General features: G+C 39.3%; 1 protein-coding gene across 1 annotated transcript; it reads right to left on the bottom strand.

Annotated features, from left to right (window-relative positions):
• Nucleotides 1-8,348: 8,348 nt before the first annotated feature.
• On the bottom strand, nt 8,349-10,654 carry irx3a (iroquois homeobox 3a). Its single transcript, XM_014985251.2, has 2 exons — nt 9,942-10,654; nt 8,349-9,449 (listed from the first exon to the last, which is right to left on the bottom strand). Exons 1-2 carry the CDS (start codon nt 10,158-10,160, stop codon nt 8,382-8,384), a joined length of 1,287 nt encoding a protein of 428 aa, XP_014840737.1. The 5' UTR covers nt 10,161-10,654; the 3' UTR covers nt 8,349-8,381.
• Between the last annotated feature and the right edge of the window lie 15,030 nt (nt 10,655-25,684).

Genomic DNA, 25,684 nt, shown 5'->3' on the forward strand with positions numbered 1-25,684 from the left:
TTTAATATAAAATCTGTTTATTTTTACTGAATTTGTTATAAATTACCATAACCAAATATACTCATGCAGTCTTGGGGAGGCCTTCCTTGGAAACAGGATCCCTGCTCTCAGTGGGACTAACTACATTAAATAAAAAAATACAAAGGTTGAGCTGCTTGTCAGTATTCATTAATAGTAGCGGATATTGGATTCTGAGCAGACACATTACTGTGGACCTTCAAGCGTGGTAGTTTGAGGACTATTGGGTAAACCTAAAGACAATCAATAACAGGGTTTACAACTTAGACACTGGTAAGCATCGTCATTACACTGAGAAGCCCTCTCACCTGCTGTTATCGACCCTTCCTTCCAGGTTTACAAGTCTTGTCTGGTGATGTCATACGCTATAGAACTGTATGCGTGTGTCTGACTTGGAGAAGCAAAGCAAACAGGACCCGTCTGGGTCACGAAGCAATGTGCAGGGATTCTGAAAGGCCCTGTGTGCGGTATCCATGTTTGAATAAACCTCTCGGTGCTGCTGGTGGTGAGGTTGCAAAATGCAGCAAGGTGATAAGTTGGAGCTGCTGAGTCCGGTGCTGGGAAAGTCTCTGGTGCTTCTGTGTTGTGCTGATAAGCGGACACAGTGCCGAGGTGGATAAACAGTTTCCTGAACAAGGTTTACTCCTTACCAAACAGCACATAAGTTCTCTGGTACAATGATAAGCCTGCAAGCTGCCAGAACACACATATTGGCCACGTGAAAGAATAACAAGAATACGCACATAAAGTACATATTTTATTTATTTACAAAAAAATTCTTATTTTTATTATTATTATTTCAGGTGTGACTGTCTTTCATAAGTAACGAATAGAAAAAATATAAGCAGTAAGAGAATGTGGGAGATTCATAAAGCGATTTTTGCTTGTGCTTTCTCTGACATTTAATTTGTGGTAAATAAAGGAATGTTTGAATTTTTATCAAAAAGATAACACAAGGAAAATTTATATTGCAAACAACTGGGTATGTAGTGAGGTGCTGCTTCTCATATAGTTTGGGTTGATATCAGAATAAAGTAATTATAAATATATATGTATTTATATATATATGCACACAGTATTTCGTCTTCATTCGAGATTTATGTTTTCAGAGCTTAGTGTCTCTTGCTCATGTTATGCAATAAGTTAAAGATAAGTTAAACGCTGAAAATATGCACTTATTTTTCCTATCAAACGCACTGAAAGTGAAATAAAATAAAATGAAAATGGTAAATGATTATTTAAAGCACTGATTAACCAAAAGTACAATGTTTAGTTTCTCTCTATTATGTACATCAGCCAATCTCATCTAAGCCACTGGATCCAGAGAAATATCAGCATCATTTTATTGCCAAAAACACATTTGTTAAAGGTGTTTTGTGGTTCCTGAGCCATTTTCATTTAGCCGTAAACTGCTAACAGGAAACATATTCGATAAGGCCCTCATATTACCCCTGAGAGATGTTTTAAAGAGTTTCATATTGGCACAAAAGAGAAAAAGAGTTAATAAAACAGCCTGTATTATTTGACTCTCATAGAGAAGTGATGGATAACGCCTATTGGAAGAAGTGAAAATGAACTCACTGAAGAGGATGTGAATGAGAGAGAGGGACAGCTCCGGCCATCATCGTTAGACTTCCTGTTTCCCTCCCCTCCACCCCCTCCATCATGCCTTCATTCACATTACCATTATTAAAAAGGAGAGGACTCTTTTAATAAAGTCTATTAATCACACCAGGGGAGTCGGTCCATCGCCTCACCCTCTTGCGGGGGGTTCTAATCAATCAAGCCTGTTGGTAATGTATTCATGGGAGATGTAAGAAAGGACTTGTTTGACAGTGTTCCAAGGAGGAAGAATTTATTAAGTCCCCTTCAGGAGTCAGGCAATCCAGAGGAGCCATGAATGCTCCCCGGCTCTCACCCCACCCTTGTCCTCTCTGCCTGCGACTGGGAAGAAAAAGGCCTTCATCATGTATGAAGTCTGTACAAATATTGGAAACGTTCAAAATATGTCCTCTCATTAACAGCGATGAGTGAAAGCTAGGACTACTGGCATTTGTCAGATGTGCTCGGAGTGTAAAAACAGTGTTGTACAAGGCCTCTGCTGTGTCGGGCGATGTTGGGACATCACTCTCCTGCTATCCTCTCAAAAGCTGAAGAAAATGTGTCTTATTAGTTCACACGAGGTGGTGAAATTCTGTGCTACACCGCTGACTAATGTACAAAGCTGAGAAAGCACGGCGCTCATGGTTTTTGCTGGGCCTCTGTCAGTGGCGTGTGAGAGGAGAGGGTGTGGAGCGGGTAAAATCATGCAGCTGTTGGAGGCCTTCACCAAGTCCAGACTTTATATATTTATGTGCTTATTGCTTATCTCCACATCAAAACTTCTATTTGCAAATTAACTAAGTGAAAAGGAGACCCTTTACCCAAAAAATACCTTACAAAGCAATTTTTGTTTGCCGCGTATAGATGCTCAGAACATACACGTATGAGACTGAAACATGTTTTATAGAGGAGGGGCTGCCTTTGCTTTGTCCTGAGGAGGGACTCAAATAAGGCTCTACTTGGCTTCAAAGCTGCATTTCCATAATTGCCCTGTAACTTGGGTCTGTATGAGAGATCTGAAAGGGGCTGAAAAAAGCACAATCTTTCAGCTGAGTGAACGGCAAAAGCCCACCCTCCCAAAACCCTCTCTCCCTCTGGCCTGTGGCCCCCTTCTCCACTTGTTGCCTTTCGGATGCAGTGAAAGAATTCCTCTCCCTAACCTTCGTCAACAAAAGGCATGAAATCAGTGCCCTCCCTCTCTCTCGCTTCACCCTGGAGAATGTCACTCCTTCTGAGTCCTTTTGTCCTTTCTTCAACCTAAGGAAGCACAACAACCCTGCTGTCTGTGCTCCCTGGCAGTTCTTTAGCATGTTACTCGTGCACTTTCACTCGGTTTCTCAATAATGCATGCCATATAAAACATGCAGGAGGCACAGAATGTTTGGAAGGGGTAAAACTGAGCTCCTCTCTTCCCTAACAAGTTGCCGTGGAGTGCACCGACCCACAGGCCTTTGCACCAACGTGGGTACTGTTTGGAACATGTGCTCTCCCTGTCAGGTAACACACAGGCCTGGTGCTCCCAAAGGGGGCAGCGACTCTCCTGGCCTGGGCAAGCGCTCGGGTGGGGGCCGGTTTTGACAGTGGCTCATAAAAGGATTAGCCCTGTGCACAAAGACAGCAGGCCACTTCTAACCCCAGCTAGGTTCACAAAGGAGATGACATTTGTCTGTTTCGGTGGAAGGAGGGGGTGTGGCCGGACCATCCAGGGCCTTGGAGGGAACCGTGGTTGAAGAGAAACATTGACAGAAGGAGTGGATGAGGTGAAAACACAAGAGTGACCCTTTTTATGTGCAGCAGCCTCCTCTTTCACAGGACTCCTGTGGACCCCGCCAAAGATCTGCTCTAGTGTTTATTTACTTCATGGTTTCTCCTCATTCGCATTAGGTCCTCTGATGGCTCCATTGGCCGTAGTCTTCCAGTTGTCTGGCACTTCTGTCCACTTCTCTCCAGACACATGGCAGACATATTAAATTTCATGTTCAAAAATCCACTTAAATTTTTTTCCTCCTAAATAACTATAATTGGAGTACTATCTTAGTGTGTTGAGGGCAAAAGCGAGCAGAGGTCAACAGCACTCAAGACAACATATGAAATGTGATTAAATAGGAAATGAAGCACAATTTGTTTTTGCTGTCAAACGGGGCAATGTTTCCCAGAGTCTTAATACCACAAAACTGTTAATTAATTAGTTTTTAATTACAGGACAGGAAGCATAATTGGGAATTGATTGCCTTTGAAAGTGCTAAATCTGAATCTGTATTGAAATCTTGAAGCGCAGTTTCACAAACTCTGTCAGTCGAGCAAACCCAAACAATGCACAGGCCTCGGATACCGACGTTTTTCACTTTGGGTGGTATGGCTCTCTGCTCAGGGTTACCGTGGCTGGGGGTGCCACAAGACAATTAAATCAATAAATCAATCAAGCAATAAATAAAAAAAATAGGATGCAATTTTGATTGATGAATTACATGTGTAATGGATTCAAAGTAAACAAACAAAAATTAAGCAAATAAATAAAATAAAGGTAATCATTTAAACTGCTCAGAACGCAACTGAATTTGTCTTGAATGAACACAGATTCTTTAGAACAGAATCTCAGATTTAAGAGACTTTGTAAAATACAACAAGGTGAGCGCTTTAAAAGCACAATGCATCGACTGACTGGAACTAATTTATCCTACGTTGTTTGTCACATTTTGTGGCGTATAAATCCTTTGAATATGGAGAATCCTGTCCATATATATTTTTACTTTTTTTTTTTTTTTTTTTCAGTTTTCTGGTAATGGGGACATTAGAAGAAGAGTCTCGCCCAGGGCACCATTTATGCAGGAACCGGCACTGGCCCCGAGATCTTGATTTTTTTATTTTTTTAAAGGAAATTTACAATGTAATTTTTTCCACCTGACTTTTTTGTGATCAGATTATTGTTAGGCTGTCGAGTGCTGCGTTACACCCCTGCAAACTCTGAAGACTTAACGCTGCGTGGACCCCAGAAACAAGCAGAGGAGTCAGTGTTGATTATAGCTCATTAGCGGAGAGAACATCCACTTAACGTGCGGGGAAATGAGTTACACACCCGTCCGCGCCTCCCCCTGGAAATGGTCCCTGCGTAAAGGCTCGGAACAAAATGTAAGCTAATGCATTCCATTTGCTCTTTGTAGCCGGGAGCAGGTTGGACACGTATGGCGACATACGCAGCCGTGATTACTTTTGTTTCTGCGGAGGCATTTTTAATCCCTAATTTCATGCACTGATCAGAGGAGAGGCCCTGAGCCCCAGACATGATCACTGGCCCTTCAGTAGCGTTTAGTTTCAGCGAAATCCTGGTGATCAGGAACGGTCCTTGTTGTGGGGCCCCCTCAGGAGCAAACATCTTCTGAGCTGTACAGCAGGGAATATCAAGTCCTCTGTTGCTGTGCGCTTGAAAACACAACCGAACATGTACACATTGCTTTTTATTTATTTATTTATTATTATTATTATTATTATTATTATTATTATTATTATTATTATTATTATTATTATTATTATTATTATTATTATTTTATTTTAATCTAAGCGAGAAAAAAACCCCTCAAAATTGATAGATTACGTGCTGCATTAGTTCAAATGAAAGAGTCTCGTATTAAAATATTAGATGTAAAAAAAATCTCCCTTTTAAAAATTCAGTTTAAAAAAAAATCCTGGGTGATGCCACTCATTAATATGTATCACACGATTGGTTGGGGCTCTCCGGGATGATAATTGATTAGACAGGAAGGTAACATGTTTCTTTTTCTTCTCAAATAAATAAATAAAAATGATTATTACAGATGTCAATAATAATAATAATAATAATAATAATAATAATAATAATAATAACAATAATAATAATAATAATAATAATAATAATAATAATAATAATAATAATAATAACAACACACTGTTTCCTTTGGCCGAGTTGCGTTTTTCATGCAGATGCTCTGACATGAAGAGTTTGTGCCATTGACTACGTGAATTGGGCCTCTGTGAGTTTTCTAAACAAACTTTAGAAAACAAGCGAGAGGAAATAAACCGAGTTTAATATAAACACGGGTTGTTGTTTTTGAGTTTAAACATAAACAGTCCAACATAAAAAATGAATTTATTTTATACCCTCCACACTTTCACATGCTTTCAGTTTTAGTTTGATTTTCAACACCTTTTTATTTCCCCCTCTCCTCTCTAACCTTTTTTATTTTCAGATGTTTTTATTTGAACTCATCTGTCGTTGTTGATGTTCTTTTTTTTGATAACGTAATTTGCAAGACTGAACTGAGAGGTCATCCAAGCCTAATGTTAAATAACCAAAGAGATGGGAAAACTCAATAAACACTCAGCCGGGAAGTGTAAAAGAAGAGATCCAAAAATAGCTTCTAATTATTATAATTATAATAATAATAATTATTATTATTATTGTTATTATTGTTGTTATTGTATTGCTAAAGTGAAGTCCTGAAACGCTCTGTACTTTTTCTGAAGTATTTGAGTAAATTAAACACACGCATTTTCTTGAGGATATCAACGTGTGCATATTTATAAATGCAAGACATTACTATCAAAATCACTTCACATCTGGTTTGATAAATTAAGAAAGGGTCGGGGGGATGGGTAGATGTCTGGACAGAATATGTGTGTGTACGCGTGTGTGCGTGCGTGTGTGTGTGTGTGTGTGTGTGCAGCAGACTATGGCCGACTGCATGCGACTGTAGAGGGAGCTCCAACACTAAGTTTACATAAACTTCCTCTGATAAGCTCTCACACATGCAAATGCTCACATCGCGGCCGAATAAAACAAATGATGTTATTATTAGTTATACAGCCACGATATATTACAATTACACTACAAAGCGGCCTTGGTTGAATGAAAAAATAATAGTACTAAAATGCATGATTTATGCGGGAGAGAAACGGAATTACAAACGGAGCAAGATGAGATGTTCGAAAGGCAAAAATCCATCTTCAGGATCGACTGAACTAGTGATGCTCAAACAGCCATTCATTACCTTTAGTCTGTTTAAAAAAAAGCACAATTTTCAGCGAAAATTAATGAAAGAATTATGCTTTTAAATATGAGCGCTACGCCTGTATATGGGGATAATCCCACAACATTAATATCCAAATGTATGCTGCAGCGCTGGCTAATTAGCCTTAAGTCCCTCCGCTATAAAAGTGTGATAAATCCCTCTCGAATATTTACTTATCACTGCCACGGAGGATGAAGTCTGTGCCCCAGGCTGTCCACTAACACACACACACACACACACACACACACACACACACACCTACACACACACTCACAAACCCAAAGCGGTGGACTTCAAGCTGCTGTGCACCACCTGCATCATCAAAATCAGCTGTCAAAATACCTTCAACTAAAACAGAAAAAAAATGAAGAAAAACATTTTTTTTCTTCTTTAAGTTGCAGCAGTTCATTTATTAGCCAAAAATATAGACTTTCTTGTACAATTTGGTTCACAAGTATGTACATATTCTTAACTTTATATACAAAAAAATTATAACATCAAATCCTCACAGAACTTACAAAAAGAAAAGGGGGGGGAGGAGCTCACAGACTACAGGTTCATACATTATTACATTAGCAGTTTTACACGGGACATGCTTACAATGTAAGTAGGCTATACAGAGATCTTTTATTCTTATTTTACATTCCATACTCGATTTCAAATTAAAAGATGAGAAGAAGAAGGAGGGGGGGGAAAAAGGAACCATCGCTGTTTTAAGTCGGTCCTGAAGCCTTAAAAATGAAATACACAGGAGTAAGAGCTAAATAAAAAAAAATGCAGTGCAGGGGAGGAGAAAATAAACAGTAATAACGGCCTCGTGAAGAGTTAAAACTTAAAGTGATATAAAAGACAATTGCCTTGCAAAAAAAAATTAAATAAATGAAAGAAAAAAAGAGCTTGAAATTAATTTGCATTGAGCTCATTTGCATGACCAAAACAAGTGAGTGTAAAGAGAGGCCTTAACGGAATAACACAAGCGGTGCAAACACACACACACACACACTCTCTCTCTCCCTCCCTCTCTCTCTCTCTCTCTCTCTCTCTGTCTTTCTCTCTCTCACACACACACTTACACACGAGGATGAATGAAATTTTCAGAATCAAAGCTCATTTGGATAAATATGGCATTAAAAACAAGAGAAGCAGAACAAAAGAAAAGAATGAGATGGCATCAAAATTAAAAAAAATAAATAAAATAAACTGTCAAAACCAGACAGCCTTCTGTCTGTTTGATCTGCCGTTTTCTTTGCATCCAAAGGCACTAGATCTTCAACTGCGGGACAGAAAATTAACATGAAATTGCGCTAATTTTACTGCCTGTTATCACAACCCACATTGACTTGTGTTAGAAAATTATCCGCCTTGAAAGAACAACAACAAAACCCTCTTGTACATGTGAATCGATGTAATGACGAATTTTGGATTTTTTTTTCAAACAAATTTAATATTTATTATTTTTTTCTTAAATGCTTTCGTTTCCTATTTTTTTTTTTATATAAAAGGGTAAAGGGCTTTTTCACAACAATTTATCTTTCATACACACACATACAAACACTGTCTGCTCCTAGCTGTAACACTTTAACACTGATCATCTGTGTGGCCTGGACAGAGAGAGAAAAAGGCAAAGGGAGATCTAAAATTAAAGAAATGAATGACAGGAAATGGCCTATAGTGTCTCTGGAGTTTAGTTTTTTTTTTTTTCTCTACATGCGGGTCTCAGTGCCGGGGACATGTACCTGTGACTGGAGTCTCTGAACTATGACTCTTGTCCTCCGTTTGCCTGCTGCTGTACAGTGCCAGGCTGGTGGCGGTGGCCTGGTTCGCCAGTCCCAGATAATGATTGGAGTTCAGTAAAGCCAGCTGGTGCGCCGAGAACGCTCGGTTCGTCCAGTTCTGGATTTTCCCAACGGGACAGGAAGAGATTAGTCTGTGCGGGCCGATGATGGTCTGGGTGGCCGTCCCTCCTCCCGTCGCTGCTTGGCCGCTGCCGTTCACCTGCGGCGACTTGCGCGGATTGTCGGGGGCCGTGGCCGTCTCTGCCAGGGACCAGATCTTTGGTTTCTGGGCCGGGGCTGGGTTGTTCTCTGAAGGCGGAGAGCTGGCGGACACCTGGTTGAGTTTGAGCTGTTCTGCATTTGGTTGGGACGCCTTGATGTCCAAAGATGGGTGGTGGTGATGGTGGCCGTGGAAGAGCTCTCCACCTCTCTGCGCCTCCTTGGCCTCCTTCCCCACAGCCTTCAGAAACCTCTGCTCCGGCCCTTGTAAATCCTCATAGCCGTCCGAAATCTCAGAGTCACTCCTTCCGTCTAGTTTTATGTCCGAGTGAAGGTCGTCCTGGTCGTCCAAGTCGTCCTTGCTCTCAATATTTTCCGTGTCGATGTTCTCCAGGTCAATCTCCTCCTCATCCTCCCTCTTGTCCCCCTCCTCCCCCTCATGGTCGCTGGTGTAAACATTTCCCTCTTCATCGGTGCGGTTCCGGGGGGTCCAGGTCATCTTGTTCTCCTTCTTTAGCCGCCTCCTGGCGTTGGCGAACCAGGTGGACACCTGGGTGAGGGTCATCTTGGTGATAATGGCCAGCATGATCTTCTCGCCCTTGGTTGGGTAAGGGTTCTTGCGGTGCTCGCTGAGCCAGGCCTTCAGAGTGCTGGTGCTCTCCCTGGTGGCGTTTTTGGGTCTGGACGGGTCACCGAACTGATACTGGCCATATGGGTAAAAAGCAGGGTGAGGGGGGGCGAAGCCTGGGTGCTGGACACCGTGGCCGTCTTTCAGATCATACTGGGCGCCCTAAAAAGACAAAGAGGGATTCATGAGCTGAATCGCCATGTGAAGTGTTCATTTACAGCAGTAGGCTAAAACTGCAGGTTCTTATTAAAGGTAGAAACAAAGTAGGATTTTATACGTTTTCAGTTTTAGTTTGTTTTATTTATTTATTAATATTTTTCAAATTGCCCCCTATGCATGTTCGCAAATAAATGCAAGTGTAATTATTTAAAAAATATTTCTCATTAATTAATTAGCTATGCATTTACACCACATTTTTCACTTTTCTAACTCGCTTTAATCAACTTCAGAAAAGTGGAGCTAAGAGTAAACTCAAGCAAGATTTTGTTAATGTTTCACTTTGTAAAAAAAAAAAAAAAAAACTTTTTAACTAAATGTCCAAGCCACAAAGTTCAACCCGGCGCTGCAAAAGTTCTGCCTCTAAATAAATACGCCCAAAAAGTTTCTCCGCGTAAAAGTTGAGAGAAAACTCAACACACAGAGTTAGACACTCACCAATTGATTGAAAATTGATATATCGTTGGAGTAAGGTAGAAAGGCTCCGTAGCCCTGCGCGGCTGCGGCGAAAGGAGATCCGTACATGCTGGAGAGGACGTTGGAAAGTGCGCCGGACGGACTCAGCTCCGTCCCGGCCCGGGCGCTGCCGGCGATCCCTTGGCGCTCCGGCGGGTATATCGGTCGGATGTACTGATATCCCAGCTGAGGGAAAGACATGTTGATAGGAAGCGGGGAGGAAGAGTCTTCTGCAGCCTCGCAAAGCAACGGACTTGCCTCGGTATCCACTTTTACAGTGTGAACATGTGAGCAACAAAAGGTGCCAGGCTCGGGAAGTCTATATTTCCTCGGGAACAGCCACTGTAAACGATCCCGGTTGCGCCCCTTGTTTCTTCCTCTTCTTCGTCTTCTTTCCACCCTCACTTCCCTATTGATCTGGATGGACTAAGGTCAGGTCCTTACAGATTGCTTCAGATTATTGGGACTCCCTTGCTCAGATTGACATTTCTAGTCGTTTAGAAGCCCCTCCTATTTCTCAAATCTCACCCCTCTGGTACAAACCACACGCCAAACAGCGCTCTTTCGCTCTCTCTCTCTCTCTTTCTCTCTCTCGCTCTCTCTCTCTCCTTCACCCTCTCTCTCCTCCCTCCCTGTCCTCCCTCCCTCTTTCTCTCCCTCGGATAAATGCACTAATGTCGGGAGCTGTTTTTTGAATGGGGCTTCAAATCTCATTTTATGGCTCGCCAATCGATTTCATTTAGTGTTTGTCAAACTACAGACTTTTAAAAAAGTTATTCAGATATTTTGACCACATGAACAGAAGTCTTGAGCATTATGATTAACTTGGTGATCTCTCTTTTTATTTGTTTGTTTGTTTTGTGTTTCTAACATAAATGCAAACTTTTCTTACGATAAAACTGAAAGCTGCTCGTCGAAACTAAAAAAAATAATTCCGCTTTGAATTCAATCTGTTTTAAGTTTTAATTTAAACGCGCTTTCCCCTCCTTTCATGAAAGTTCACAAACATCCTAACATTTATGCAATGTTCCAAAGTAAATCCGAGACAGAAACTTTTGTCTTTAATAATAAATTCATGTGCAAAATGATATTTGTCACACTTTAAAAGAAATGTATTTATTTAAGGCTTGATCGCTGGGTAAGAGCCGCGCTTTTCTGCACCGGTTTGGTGGTGCTGTTTGGACTCATGGAGAGGCAGCAGAGTCGGAGTCCTTCTTTTAATTCAAGACATCAAACGGGGTCGCGTGTAACCCCGTGGTATCAAAGGGGGAAGACGCCACTGATGGGGCGCATTAAGCCGCTAATGAAGACAAAGTGCAAAGTAAAAAAATGTGAAAACCAGATGGATGCACAATTTAGTGAATTGGGCTGCAGAGATGTTTATTCTGAGAATAAACATAAACAGAATTAAAGATAAGAAAACTGTAATAATAATAATAATAATAATAATAATAATAATAAGAAGAAGAAGAAGAAGAAGAAGAAGAAGAAGAAGAAGAATTTGCCACAAAAAATCATCCACAAAATATTTACTAATTTTAAATTACACTTTTTCTTTTTTCAAAAGAAAAAGAAAAAAACCCTCATCCTTAAACATCCATTAGGTAATTTTGATGCAACCCGTATCTTTCGTGTAAATAATGCGGATTAAAACTAAACAAGGGAGTCAAAATTGGAATTCCATGAATCAATATAGAAAACTGTGTATTCGGGACAAGCATAATCGCATTTCGAGCCGACTTTGGTAGCTACCAGCATCTGTTTTGTTAATCATTCGCCATACAAACCCAGAAGTTCAGTTGTTTTTATTATTGTTATTATACGACTAGTAATATTATCCCCCACGCACCCCATTTAAATATGCTTTAAGTCTTAATGCCTTATTGACGGCGTGATGAAATCCCATCAATCTCAGTTCTGGTCTGATAATGCGATCCGTTTTTTTTTCCAAGAACTCTGAACTTGTATAAACCTTTAATCTTCTTTTGAAGCAGATAGTTATCATTGTCTGGGAGGGATAATGGAAGCTATAATTTCTACTGTGGGGCTACCCATAAGGATACGCCTTGTTTCTGTAAAACTCTGCCCTGAATGTGTGTGTATGTTTAAATGCGTGTGTGTGTGTGTGTGTGTGTGTGTGTGTGTGTGTGTGTGTGTGTGTGTGTGTGTGTGTTCCTCGCCGACATAGGCTATACCCAACCCGGATTATGGGGTTATTAATTACAGCGGCTTGCTGGTGCCATGCGACCGGAATGGTAATCACTCCGTAGCAGTCAATAGCACGGGAGCACGCAGGCGCGCGCGCTCGCGCGGTCATGCCCGTGCTGCATTGACCCGCAAAACTGAAGGGGTCTGTGGGGGGAGAAGAGGGGCTGCGTGGGAGATGTGACTTTAGATGCAGAGGAAGTTTAAGAAGGTAAAAAAATAAATAAATAAAAATGTGTGTGTGTGTGTGAGTGTGTGTGTGTGTGTGTGTGTGTGTGTATGTATTTCAGAAAAAGAGAGAGAGAGAGAGAGAGAGAGAGAGAGAGAGAGAGAGAGAAAAGAGAGGGAGAGCCCACGTGGCTGCTCGAAGTGAGAGTGTGGGAGTCCAACGAGGTGTCTGCCTGTTTTATGTCCGCTCAGCAGCGCCTCTAGTCCGGATGGGCACGTGTCTCATCTCCGGGTCCGCGTAGCTCAGAACTTCCACCTTCATCACTCCTCCTAGCCCACCGCCCCACCCATCCAGACTAGAGACTTCTGTCTGATTTATTGCCCCCAATCAAACACACCACGCACTAAGTTAACACTTTCACACCGTCCGGGGAAACTGGCGCAGCCATAAAAGCATTAAGATGCTGCAACCCTCTGAGCCTTGGTAAACAGTAAGCATGTGCCGGGCTGCCCCGAAAGCCACTGACTCGTAATAATAATAATAATAATAATAATAATAATAATAATAATAATAATAATAATAATAATAATAATTATTATTATTATTATTATTATTATTATTATAATACATTTTATTTATTTACTTTTTGAAAATGTTAGTGTGCAGGAGCCAATTTAATTTGCAGCAGTAAAAATAAAACAAGAAAAAAAGAAAAGGAAAAAGAGGGCAATCACACGCGAGTGACTTGAGGGCTGTTTTGTCGAGAGCTCTTCGACGGTAATTATGCAGATGACACAATTTCACATTCTCATAAGCAAACATACACGGCCTATCGCTCAACAGTAGTTCCTTATGCAATACTCAGGGCACCAGCGACACGTCGCAAATGATGAGCCGAGGCGCTCTGCAAAAACAGGCGAGATCAAAGGCTTCAAACAGAGACACTTCAAATTACACATTTGGATCTTTTCCATAATGCCTCGGTGACACACTGAGAGGGAGAGGGGAACAGAACATAACTCTTATCCCAAAATCGATTTTAAAAGAGCCCTTGCCGATCAACTTTACAGTTAAATATTAAAAGGAAAGAAAAAAACTAAAAAAGGAATTCTAATTAATTACACTTAATGGATACACACGGAAATAATGGCTTTAAATTTTACACGAATAACTTCCAGAATAAACAAAAGCTTATGGTCGGCTGATGGCAAATATGCAAGTTTATCTGGAAGCATAAAACAACAGCTAAAAAGTTCGGGAATAATTCACATAAGTGCCCAACCCTTCTGATTACAAACTCATTATAGTGAGCTGCTGTTGTTCTGTGAGGAATGTTCCTCTGCGGGCTCAAACCTAAATCTGTTGGTAACCTAAAAAACTAACTGTGCAACACATTCAATCTCCAAATATGCTCTTTTGAAACTCATGTCCCATTAGGGTTAAATAAAAGGCCCATAAATCTGGCGGTGTTTAAAGAACAGAGGCTTAATCCAATAAATGAATTAGTTTCTGGAAATTAATTGTTCTTAGCAGCAGAAGCAAGTGTACTTTGAAAATACATTTAAAGTTTAATTTTTTTCACTGTTGGCATAATTTAAAGAGCAGGATTTTTAATTACATTACACCAACCAATCATGCATGTTAAATAGATAGCCCAAGTTTGATTTGCATTAGTGGAAAAGTAGAGCATTTTGGAACCCTTTCCTTGTGCTCGCACCATTTGGAAACAAATTAATAGTCAATGGACTGCAACTTATTAAGTTGGGTTATGACGGCAGATCAAAGTGTGAATTAATGCATTACCTTGCAAGTGTTTCACATTAACTTGTTAACTTTGGGGTGCAGGCAACTACTAAATTCAGGCGTACAGGCTGCACGTATCCCATTTTAGATTCACATCTTGCAGAGCTCTCGCCAGGCACCTTCAAGCATATACATTTTGCACAATGTGCATTTTAATTGTAATACTGTGTGTATGCATGCATACATAAAATACACTAAGAAGAATTAAGAAAATCTAAGCTAAAACTGACTTAAAACTCATAATATTTATACCTGTTGTGGTTTTGTTTTTCTTTCTAAATAATTGCCCCTAATGTCTGTTTTAATCTGGCAGTTTTTTTTTAATGATTCAACCAAAGATGCTTATAGATTTTAGTGTGTGATGAGAAGCGTGCCCTGTATATTTGTTGTAAAAGCATCTCACCTGGCAGGTTTTTATGTAGAATCAAAGTATTTAACTGGGATAACTCAGGGTTATTTTAGCATAAAACAGGCCTGCAGAACAGACACAGTCTGCTGTCCTATCAATGTAAAAGCAGTTAAACTGAAATTTCATCACATTATGTAATGCATTAAGCATTAAAAAACACTTGCACTGCACTTTGGTGATGAATCCCGGGCTTAAGGGAACATAATGTCCACACTAACTAGGAATGCATGCTTTGAAGGTGAGTTGTACCTTTCCTCCAATTTGCTTCCTCGCTGTCCATTCCCTTTCACTCCATTTGCTTCAGTTTCCCCCTGTATCAGTAACACAAGGCATTGATTTTACGGTAAAGTCACTTTGTAAAGGGAATGAGTAACTCTGGGCCCCCACTATCACTGTATTACACGGGTATGGCCCACGTAACAAGATGAACATTGATTCAGCATTACGGATGATCGATAATGAAATAAGTAACTTCAGGGCCAAATTAAAATGCAAGCTGGCTTGATGCTGCCAGGCTCTTTGTGAGGTGACGGCAGGAGAAAGGAAAGAAGAGGGAGGGAGGAGAGGGAAAGGCAAACAGGGGGAGACAGAAACTACGAGGTGGTGGCACTGGAGAACTTGCTGGAAACAGCAAGAGTGACGCAACTCCTAAAATAATCCTTTATTATCCCAGAAATATTCAGATGTTCCAATTTCATTTAAATTATAAATTACAAATATTTGCTACTAAGGCTTAGATTGACAATGTTTCCTCAGATAAATCGTGAACGCAGTAATTGCCTCGGATGTCTGCACTTGTGGTCAATGATTTATTCTCCGTGCGTGTAACATTCTAAACATGATGGAAATTAACTTTGCTGGCCTGTTTATTTGAAAGGAATTAACATTTCACATCAAGTGGAAACGTGGCTTAACATTGCCCCTGGCATGATAGCAAGCTGATGACATGGGCAGATGATCTTTTGCCTCTGGCTGATGGAATTCAAATGATGTTTATAAAAATATAATACTACAGGATATGTCTGCAGAATTTGTTTCATTATGCCTTCCATGATGGTTAATGACCATCGACCAGCTAAGAAAAAGCCTGTGAGAGAATTTAATTCAGCTGATAATGCCTCTCTCATTGTCTGTTTTAATTCTCTATATTTTATTAGTCAAACTTCAGAAACCATATTTTATCTCTAGAGTTTACCATTGAGCTACTTGCTCCTGTTTTCCCCAACTTGGCACTTTTGGTTCACAAAACCATTATTCTTTGATTTGCATGATAGCAAAACCTCACAGTAATGGCCTAATGACTACAGTTCACACAAAACACCTCAAATTTGACCTTTTACCGACACAACCTGCTTTTTTCCAGGTCCCTTCAAAAGACTCTAACCTTGTTTTGATCGTTTAGAAATTGAGAAATCTTTGAAGCAGTGTATTGTTAATTGTACCTTTAAATGTTGATCGTTGAGGCAGTTAAACCCTGAATGTGAATTAAATTATAACATTTTGAAATGGCTACAATATGAAAACAGCCTTTGTCATGAGTCAGCTATTTTGGCTGCAGTACTGCATCCTGGCCACTTTTGGTACTTACAGAGTTCTCTTTGATGGTTTTCCAAAAAATAAAAAATAAAAACATAATTCATTCTATTTTTCATTAGATGTCCAGTGAGATGTTTCTCTCATAACATGGCAGGTTGTCTCACTTTCTGATTGGCTAATCTGATCCCATGACGTCACCCCTTTTATAGAAGCAATTTGAACTAACACTGAAATACTTTGAGACTTTGCCCGACTGACTCAGAGAACAGACTAATCACCCTGTCAGAAGATTTGGTTACCACAACCATTCCCATTTGCATTGCACTATTTTGAATTTATGTCTTTTGAGTAACTTTCCTGTGAGATTTTTGTTTTGTTTTGCTCCACATCATTGAAGTATGATGTGTTTTTGAGACTCGGTACCTCTCTTTAAATGTTTCCCTTCCCTTTCTTCTAACCAACTTGGTGCCAAATTGACAGTGGGGAACTATTCAGCTGTTGGATAATCTGGGCCAGAACAGCCTGCCTGCCGTTAGCAACTTTCCCGTTTATTTAAACAGCTGTTTGTGCTGATATTTCCCTGTCAGTCAAGTCAAGATAAAGTTTCGAAACAGCGCTCCTGCATGGATCATTAAGTGGTGAAGTAGCTGAATTTTGAACCAGTAAAACACCTTTTTTTGTTTTAACATGCTGGTTCTGGTTGTAAACTCGGTTGGATCAAGACTTAACCCTGATCTTAGAAATCTTCCTTTGTACTTGCCACTCTTAGATTGATAGTGAAGCCATAACTATAAATTAAGCAGTAAAAATCCCTTTGTTTTGATTTGTAAAAAAGTAAATATTCTAAACTAAAAGAATAAAATAATTATACAGATATCTCATGATGTTTTTTCTTTAAATGTGTAATAAAGGTCAATCAATGCAAAGGTGAAGAATTAATCCTTTTGATCACTTTTATAGATCGAGACAGATTAGTTCAACAACCTTACATTAGCATAGCTGGATAGTGAATGAAAGCATTCTTATAGATTTCATCCGGTCAGCTTTCAGCCCTTTTCCCTGGCTGACATCTCAACTGTGGACACTCAATATCAGTTTTCCAGCATTTTGTTATTTTATTTTTTTACTTTTATTAAGCACGACAAAACCTCGGTCCGTTCAGCTGTTGTTTCTTCTGGTTTGAGACTGGAGGCCAGGCAGCTGCACCAACATGGGATACGAGCTTTCTCATGTGTGTGGAGGCCTGGACTTTGCAGGGGGAATACTAGGCAAGTAGATGCTAATGACAACAAAGCCAAAGATGGCTTCAAAATCTGGACATTAGCAGCCGTGTAACTGAATATTTTCATGAGCCTGCAGTAACCATGTCTAATCAAAGATGGATAGCTTGAGAAGAGCCTGTGCTGACTCTTTGGCCTGGAAACACTGGCCAGCCTGTATTAAACCACACTAATGTTGAGCTGATGCCATCATTTACATCAGATGAAAAAGATGAATGTGTGCTGACTTCAGAAAGTAAAACATTTGCTTTAAATGTTTTTTCATTCACTTCTAAAGCATTAATTTTAAGAGGTTTTAATTGGTTTTCGCATGGTCAGTTTTTCTATCCAGGGTTTGTAATTATCAGTATTTCCTGAATATCTAATTCAAGTAAAAAAAAAAAAAAAAAAAAAAAAAAGGTTAATGAAAGTATTAAATTACATAAATAATAAATAAAAAATATAGACATATTTTCACTGTGCCCTTGGATTCAGATGCTTACCGCTTTGGTTTGCTTGTGTTGGAAATCAACAGACTGGAATCTAATCACTATACATGAAGATTATAAGAGTGATTTCAGAAATACATAAATGTGATCTCTTAGGTTGAGCTATCAAAATAACATCAATGTTTACATTAGGAAACAATGTTACAATGTTGCTTGTATCTGTCAATAAACCCTCCAATGTCATAATATTACAACAGCAGCAACCTTATATTACCCCAGTGGAAAAAATCCTCATCTCATTTGTCTGTGAGTCATAATTAGCATTTTCTTATTAATTATTTACTAAGCATAGCAGAACTTTCCTCTTTGTTCTCTTCAGGATTTAAATATGATTCAGTCACCATGGAATAACTACAAGGTTATGACAGATTTTGCTTCCTATTTAGAGAAAAAAATGAATCTCTGTGGTGAAGTTAGGCAATTATGGCAAAGAAAGATGTCGCACTAAATGAAAATATGCTGAAGTTTTCCTCAAAATGCTATTTTATGACAACTTAGCAATGCTCTTGTGATGTAATAAACCGTATGCTTTGCGGCTCTCTATTTTGTATTGATCAGGGATAGTATGAACATGTAGTGACAGTTTTTATGAACAGTAAAGGGCTTTATATCTTACCTTGAGCCCAATTTAGTGGTGCAGCCTAACAAATAACTGATTAGATGAAACGTAAAAGAGATAAAAAGAAACATCAACATTTCTGTTGTTATCCAGATTTGTGAGATAAAACTAAAGGTTGGTTTTTCCAAAAGATGGTTAAGTAAAATGTTTCTTAACAAGTTGGCTTTTCACTAGCTGATGGTGTTGAGGCTTGTTGGTACTGGCAAAAGCAACTTTAATATGGTGAGGAAAGTAAGAAAGAACATTTATCCTACAATTAGAGAACTTTCTGGTAATGCTGCAAATTACCATTGTTTCACCATTTTGTCAAAAACAGATGTCAAGGCAATATATCTCAATGTCAGATGATTGCATTTCCATCGAAATCGGCCAAAAGTATTTATAATATCGGTATCAGTTTACAATTTTGTATTTTTTTAATCAGCCTGTAAAATTGTCATGTAAGATCTTGTCTCTTTACCTTTAAAATAAAAATACTTTATGAAATGCTAGACTAAGTTTGAAATAATTTCAGTTTATGGTCCTCAACTCTTTGATTTTCTGTTTCAACTGACTTCAGTAATTCAATAAACTTTGCATTGTTACACCCAAAGAAGATATATGACACATTGACACATGTTCTGGGACATGTCTTTAAAAAATCTATTACAATAATTCGACTCTAAATGTGAAGACGATTTTACAAAACATCATGTTGTGCTTAAGAAGACTTAAAGCCTGTGGTTTAGATCCTAAATTCAATAGAAAAGCAGCTATTGATTTTTCCTTTCTTAAGAAGTGCTCTTTTTTTCTTCCCATGTTAAGTAGTTTTTCTTGAATTTGGAATAAACTGATAGAAGCCAGAATACTACATAAATTTTGTATGTAAAACAAAGAAACCAAAAAAGATGATACATAAAAACATGTGTATGTGGGGAAATACCTCTGGAGTGGTTGTTTCCAATGCAAGTGCTAGACATAAAGCTGCATTTGGGCATGAGCTCACATCTTAACTAAAAAACAACTTTGTGAGATAAAATAAGATCGTAATAAAAAATGTCATAAATACGTATACTTTACGTATTGGGTTCAGTTTGAGCATAGATGCATGCAAGCCCCTGCAAATGGTTGATAGCCGGCATAAGTGTCTGTGCCTGAACAGTGTGTGTGCGTGTGCGTGCGTGTGCGTATGTGTGCGTGTGTGAGCTTGTGTCTGAGTCTGATCTGTTGTACAACAAGTACTGGAGCAAGACTGGACCCAGCTGTCAGGTCACTGCTGTCACAGCCAATAACGATTACCCTCTCCCTGCACCTCTATTGCTGCTTCATAACCACCAACGCAGGGGAGATCCGCCCCTTTTAGGAGAACAATGCACCCATGAGTGGGCCTCATCATCGCCCACGCCCACTCTTATCAGCTCTCTGAGGGCCCTCTGCTCCACATCTCAGTAGCTCTGTTTAGATCTGCTAATCTTTGTGTTTCTGTCATTTTCTTTGGTACTCCGACTTTTAGTTTTCTCCTAAACTCTGGTTTGGTTTGATTTTAGTCAATACAAGTGGATCACAGATTTTTATTATCTTATATAAAGCCTTAATCATTAACTTTAAAAAAAAATAAAAATTATAAAAATTTTACAAACAGATTCTGAGTTTAGCACATATGTGAAACTCCTGCTCCTCTATTAGCCACATTAGCAGACTAAAACGAAATGCACATCGCTCATCAGCATCATTTGCTGGGATTGGACAGCCATTATAGCATATATTAAAGAGGCCTCACAGTCTGTCAACCTCGCCAGGCCAAGTCTAATGAAATGAGTGCCCCAGAGCGGCAGTGGATTAGGAACACAGGCAAGAGAGTATATTTTCATGTATACATACACATGATTATATATTGGAAAAGTGTCTGCATGCTATTCCCCTGGTTCCTTTAAGCTTACTGACCAGCAAAGCATTTGGGCCCCGTGTGACAAGGCGGAAGAAGAAAATCGCTAATGCTCTTAGCATCAAATAATAAATCCTTGAGTGGTTTGCCACCATGTTTAATTAAATATTCAAAGAAAAAAAAATCCTGTGATTGATTCGCCTGCTGGATTGATCCAGCATCGATTGTGAGCCGTTTTGTTGCCCCACTTGGGTTAATACTAAATGGTGTCTGAGTTGCTGGGATAAATTGCTAGCATGCACTGGAATCAGAAAAAAAATAAAGAAGAATAATTTGTTGGCCAAAAGGTTTTGGGAAACTATAATTAAAAAAGCATTCTCTTACTGTGTTGTGCAACAATAGGTTTGGTTTGGCTATTCATAGTAAATATGAAAGGGAATTACTAACAAAGATGGACATTTTCTATTTGGAAAAGAAGATAAAATTGTTTCGTCAATATCATTAGAGATACAGTATCTTCTTTGGGAATCTATATTTCTGTTTGCTCTGACAGCCAGCTTGAGGCTGGCTGGATACACTGGTATTCTCAGGTGTGGTAGAGAATACTAGTGTACGCTAAATAGCAAACTTTATTTTGGATTTAGACGAAGAACTACACATGTATGACCACATGGGGATTCCAGCTGTGAAAATCATCATTCCTAGGAGCTGTTGTGAACATGTACATTATGGGACTAAGGTTTTTTTCAACTCTCTTATTTTCCGTCCATAGTTGGGGCCAACACGTGATAAACTTTATACTAAAAAAAAAAAAAGACTACTTTCACCTCAGCTGTTTAGCTGCTGACTCCCTGTTTGAGCTATGAATCCTTGGCATGGTATAAACTGATGCTATTGTCTCTCAGCTTTAGGTTGTTATCAATCCAAATGTGAAATTAATTAAGGCATTAGGAATGAAAAATGCAATTTCATAGTTCTAACATTTTTAGAATTTATGGCTGTAAAAATTTTTTATGATTTTTACCCTTTAAAAATTGTGAGATAAGAATGAAACGGCTTGGTTCCAATGTTTTTAAAAAAAGGGATGAGAGGGGAGGAGGAGCTGTGTCCAGACAACCCCACTAACCACCTCCTCAGTATTTGAGCCCAGCATGCTTCACTCCATGGCTTCAGGGATTCAGATTGCTATCAAGGGTTTATCAGTCTCATCTTAGCGCAGCATTGATCTTCAGCGAGAATCTAATCCAGACTATGAAGTTCAATAACAACTCCATTACCTGAGCGCTTCTGATTGGAGAGTTGTAATGCCAAGATTAGTAGCAGGCAGCCTGACCTGCCAGCATTGATTTGCACTGCAAAATCACTTGGTTGAAAAAAAGAGAAAAAACGTGTTTACCCCGTAATTGAACAATTTTTATTTTCTTTCCCCATCTCCCCCTCTTTTTTTCTTTTTTCATGGCCATCTCAGCAAGCTTGGCCTCCCCATTGATTACTTGCCTGTTTATGTTAGGGGTTACTTAGGAGCTAAGTAGGCTTCTCCTCCTTCTCATTTGTGTCTGTATTTGTTTTTGTGTGTGAGGTTTACCTCCCTCTATTTTGTTTTAGTGCTGCAACAAAGCCCCTGTACTCTTGCAGGTAAGCGGCAGAGGCTCTGGGATCGATGGCCCCCTTCTCTCAGTGAGGCAGGCGAAATAGCCCCCTCGCAGCCTCCAGAATGGATGGCTTCACAGCCTGTTAGCCTTAAGTAATAGAAACATTGAGCCCATCCTGGCAGAAGAGACAGCTCATTTATAGCCTTTTTTCTTCTCCCTCTCCCTCTCTCTGTGCGTGTGTTTTCTACCCACACAGATTACCCAGGTTAAATAAATGAAACAGACTGTTTTGCTCAGCCATCACAGGCGGGGCACTGAAATGGATGAACCTATTTCCCTTAATGCAGACACGAGCGTTACACCACTTCTCCCCCCACGCTGGGGTTACAGGTTAATGACATGCTCATTTCGCTCAGCCATTTGTTTTGTTTTCCTGCAAAGTTCTGATAAGTAGCTAACCAACGAAGCTTGTAATTACAATCTTACAGAAACCGGCCCGATCTGTATATAAATCTCACCATCCAATTACAAGATGTAATAATTCTGCACTCAGGCTGGTAATGAGGTCTAATACTGGCGCATGTGATAATCCCCTCTGGATGCGGGCTTGATCAGATGTTGGCTTTGTAATTAGACTGGCAGAAAATCATTATTTCATGTTCAAATAGAAAATGAGGTTGGTGGGAAGTTAATTTCTCTACGCTCTGTGAAGCGTAGACAAGAATTTAATGATTTAATTACAGTTGTAAGCTCTTTGGATGAGACTTAAATTGAGCTGAGATTTTTTTTTTCCTCACTGTCGCATAGAGAGCTGGGCACATCAGAGGTTTTGACAAGAGTTCAGAATGATAGGACTGCCCGATGCTTTTGATATTGTAAAATTCCTGTTCTTGTTATCCAGTGCATTGTGCTTAAGTGGATTTCTGATTACTGAATAAAGCAATCAAGAAGGTTTGCGGGATTAAATTTTGTGATTATCGTTCTTAATTTAATTTTATTGAAAAACAAAACAAAGGTGTGTCTTCATTTGTGTTTATGTAGTTTTCAGTTTAACTTTCTTGAACAGAACAGTGTTCTTTCATATTATCCTCTTGTGTTTTTGTCTAGACTTGTTTGACACAAAGCAGTTATGCCCAAGTTGTTTTTCGTCTGCCTGTTTTTCCTGCTTACTTGTACCGTTTCCTCCCATAATTTATTGCATTGTGTAATGATGGACAGCTCATATAAATAGTAACAAAGTTAATGTTCAAAGCGATCCTTAACTACATTGTTTCCTTTACTTTCAGCAATACAACTGGTCCTGAAACAAAGAAGCGGTATTTTCCCCTGGTAAAGCCAACAAAGGACATTTTTACTTTGCCTGTGTGATCACACTGCCTCCCTTTTCCTTTTACACTTGGCATTAAACAGGAAGGAGGCGCGGCGTGTGTTGTCTGTTAAGCGCTGTGCAATCACTCCCTCATTCACAGACTTAGGGTTTGTTGTGTCACATCCTATGACAGTCAGATAGGAATATCTCACCCTGGATAAGATGCGCAGATTTGAGAAATGTCACTCAACATGACTGATTCTTGGCCTCCCCTCCCTCCTTGTCTCACTTCCGTACTTAGCATTTCAAAATTCCCTTTCTTTGCGGTGCTCCAGGGAAAAGCGGTAAGAGGACCTCCTTTATGAGGCCTATCAGTCCCGGAGATGGATATGTTTGCTTATTGGACAGTAAAAGGCCAGTCTTCAGGTGACAACTGGCCATGGTTATTCAGGCTTTTATTCATGCATATTTAGAAGATGGTAATGAGCTTTTTTTGCATTGTTGCATGAGAATGGCGGGTCCCTGGTGGCGCTGACGAGAGAGTCTGACTGGTCGAGTGTCCTGTGCCTGTGTGTGTGTGTGTGTGTGTGCGTGTACACGTGTGTTGGCGCCTAGCATCCCCATCTATCCATTGACTCAACTGCATCGTCTTTTCCTTCACTGTAATCCTCCATCCTCTCGTGTACAAACCCACCCAGTGGAAACAATGGCACACCGCCTCTTCGTCCACCTGCCAGTCAGTAACTGCCTAACAGCTTTTTCCTGTTGCCCAGGGATTGGCTTTGTGTACCTTAGTTGTTTACAGTTAAATAGCTTCTTGTATTATTGATGGCTTTATATCCGGCTTTAATATTTCCTGAGCGAAATGGACAAAAAGTCATTATGATTTGATATTCAAGAAGATGAATCCAATGCATTTATTTAGATTAGTTATTTGAGACAGAGCTTGAGGAGAATTTAAAAAAAAAATGTTTTCTAAAGCTTGTATAAAATTACGAGAGTGACAGATTTAAACTAATTCGCAGTTGCATCTTATCATATATAATAAAATAATGATAATGAAAATTAAAACTTATTACATAAGTTGGCACATTTTCAGTATTTATTTGTAGTAATCCTACTTGTTGTATGTAAAGCAATTGGAAAATCACAAATTTAGTTTTCTGGAAGATTCCAGGATTTTTAATACAGAAATGTTGTTGTATGGCACAATCAATTGGAAGATTACTTTTATGACAGTTTTCCTGTCGACAGCCAACGACTCTCACCAAATTGAGAGCAAATGTCAAAAGGTCATTGATAAAGTGTTCAGGTTCCTGTATCGAAGTAAATGATGTAAAGTTTAGTGGATGAAAAAAGTGTGTTATGAAAAGGTCAATTCACTTAATTAATATTGCATTTTTTGGGAGGAGATTCACTCCTGAACCAGTAAACTTAATTTGGGTAACAAAAAAGAAAGACTGGAATGGTGCTCAACAGTTCAATGTAGAAGTGATCAGAGTTCTCTGTGTTTGCACTATAATTGAAGGATAAGAGGAAGAAACAGGTGCAGTTGACAAAAGCTGCACAAGCAAAAGTAATACCCATATTTTTGAGAAGGTTGTATAGCATCGGATTTGTGGCTAATATGTAAGGATTGGATTTTGGCTGGAGTGGGTTCTTCAAGAATCCTTTTGTTATGCCGTTACTGATCTACAGTTAGTCAGAAGCATCATATCTGGGCTAAGGAGGTTTTTTCAGATGGAAATTAATTTTAGATTTTATTTGGAAATTAGGTTTTAAAGGTTAGAGGAAGAGATTAGAGACACAAAATCCAAGTTGCTTCAAGTTTCCAGAGTCAGATATGATTTAGAGAACCATGTCATCTCCTGGCATTAGTCCACCGTGTTGTGTGATGTCCAAAGGCCATGCAGCTGTTTACCTGGGAAATTTAACGCATTTCATACTTCCCTCTGCTGACAAGCGTCATGGAATGCAGATATCATTTTCCAGCAGGATTTGGCATATATCAACTCTGTCGAAAGAACCAACACATTGTTTAACTGCCTTAGTATCAGTAAGCTTAATTAGTCAGCGAACTCACTTAACATATACCGTGAAAAAAATATGTGGGGTTTTATCAAGAGGAAAATAAAAAACACCAAACTCAGCATGATCTAAAGGCCACTGGATTTCCTTAACATCAGAGCCAGAGTAATTATAGCTAAAAGAACCTCAACCAACTACTGCAATATGGAGCATAGTAAGATATTTTATAGCAGGGCAACATTTCTTACACTGGTCTTATGCAATATTACAATTTCCCCAGAAACAAAACCTTATTTATTTCCACTAGTAAGGCATTTTAAAATGAACAGATACAAACACTTGAAACAATCAAAATAATTTTTTGAAAGATCCACTGGAAAAAAAAACAACAACAACCTTTGAATGATAATCTATTTTACTAAC

This window comes from Poecilia mexicana, unplaced genomic scaffold (assembly GCF_051168715.1).
Source record: "Poecilia mexicana isolate PSO_F unplaced genomic scaffold, ASM5116871v1 scaffold_3, whole genome shotgun sequence".
Taxonomy (NCBI): Eukaryota; Metazoa; Chordata; class Actinopteri; order Cyprinodontiformes; family Poeciliidae; genus Poecilia; species Poecilia mexicana.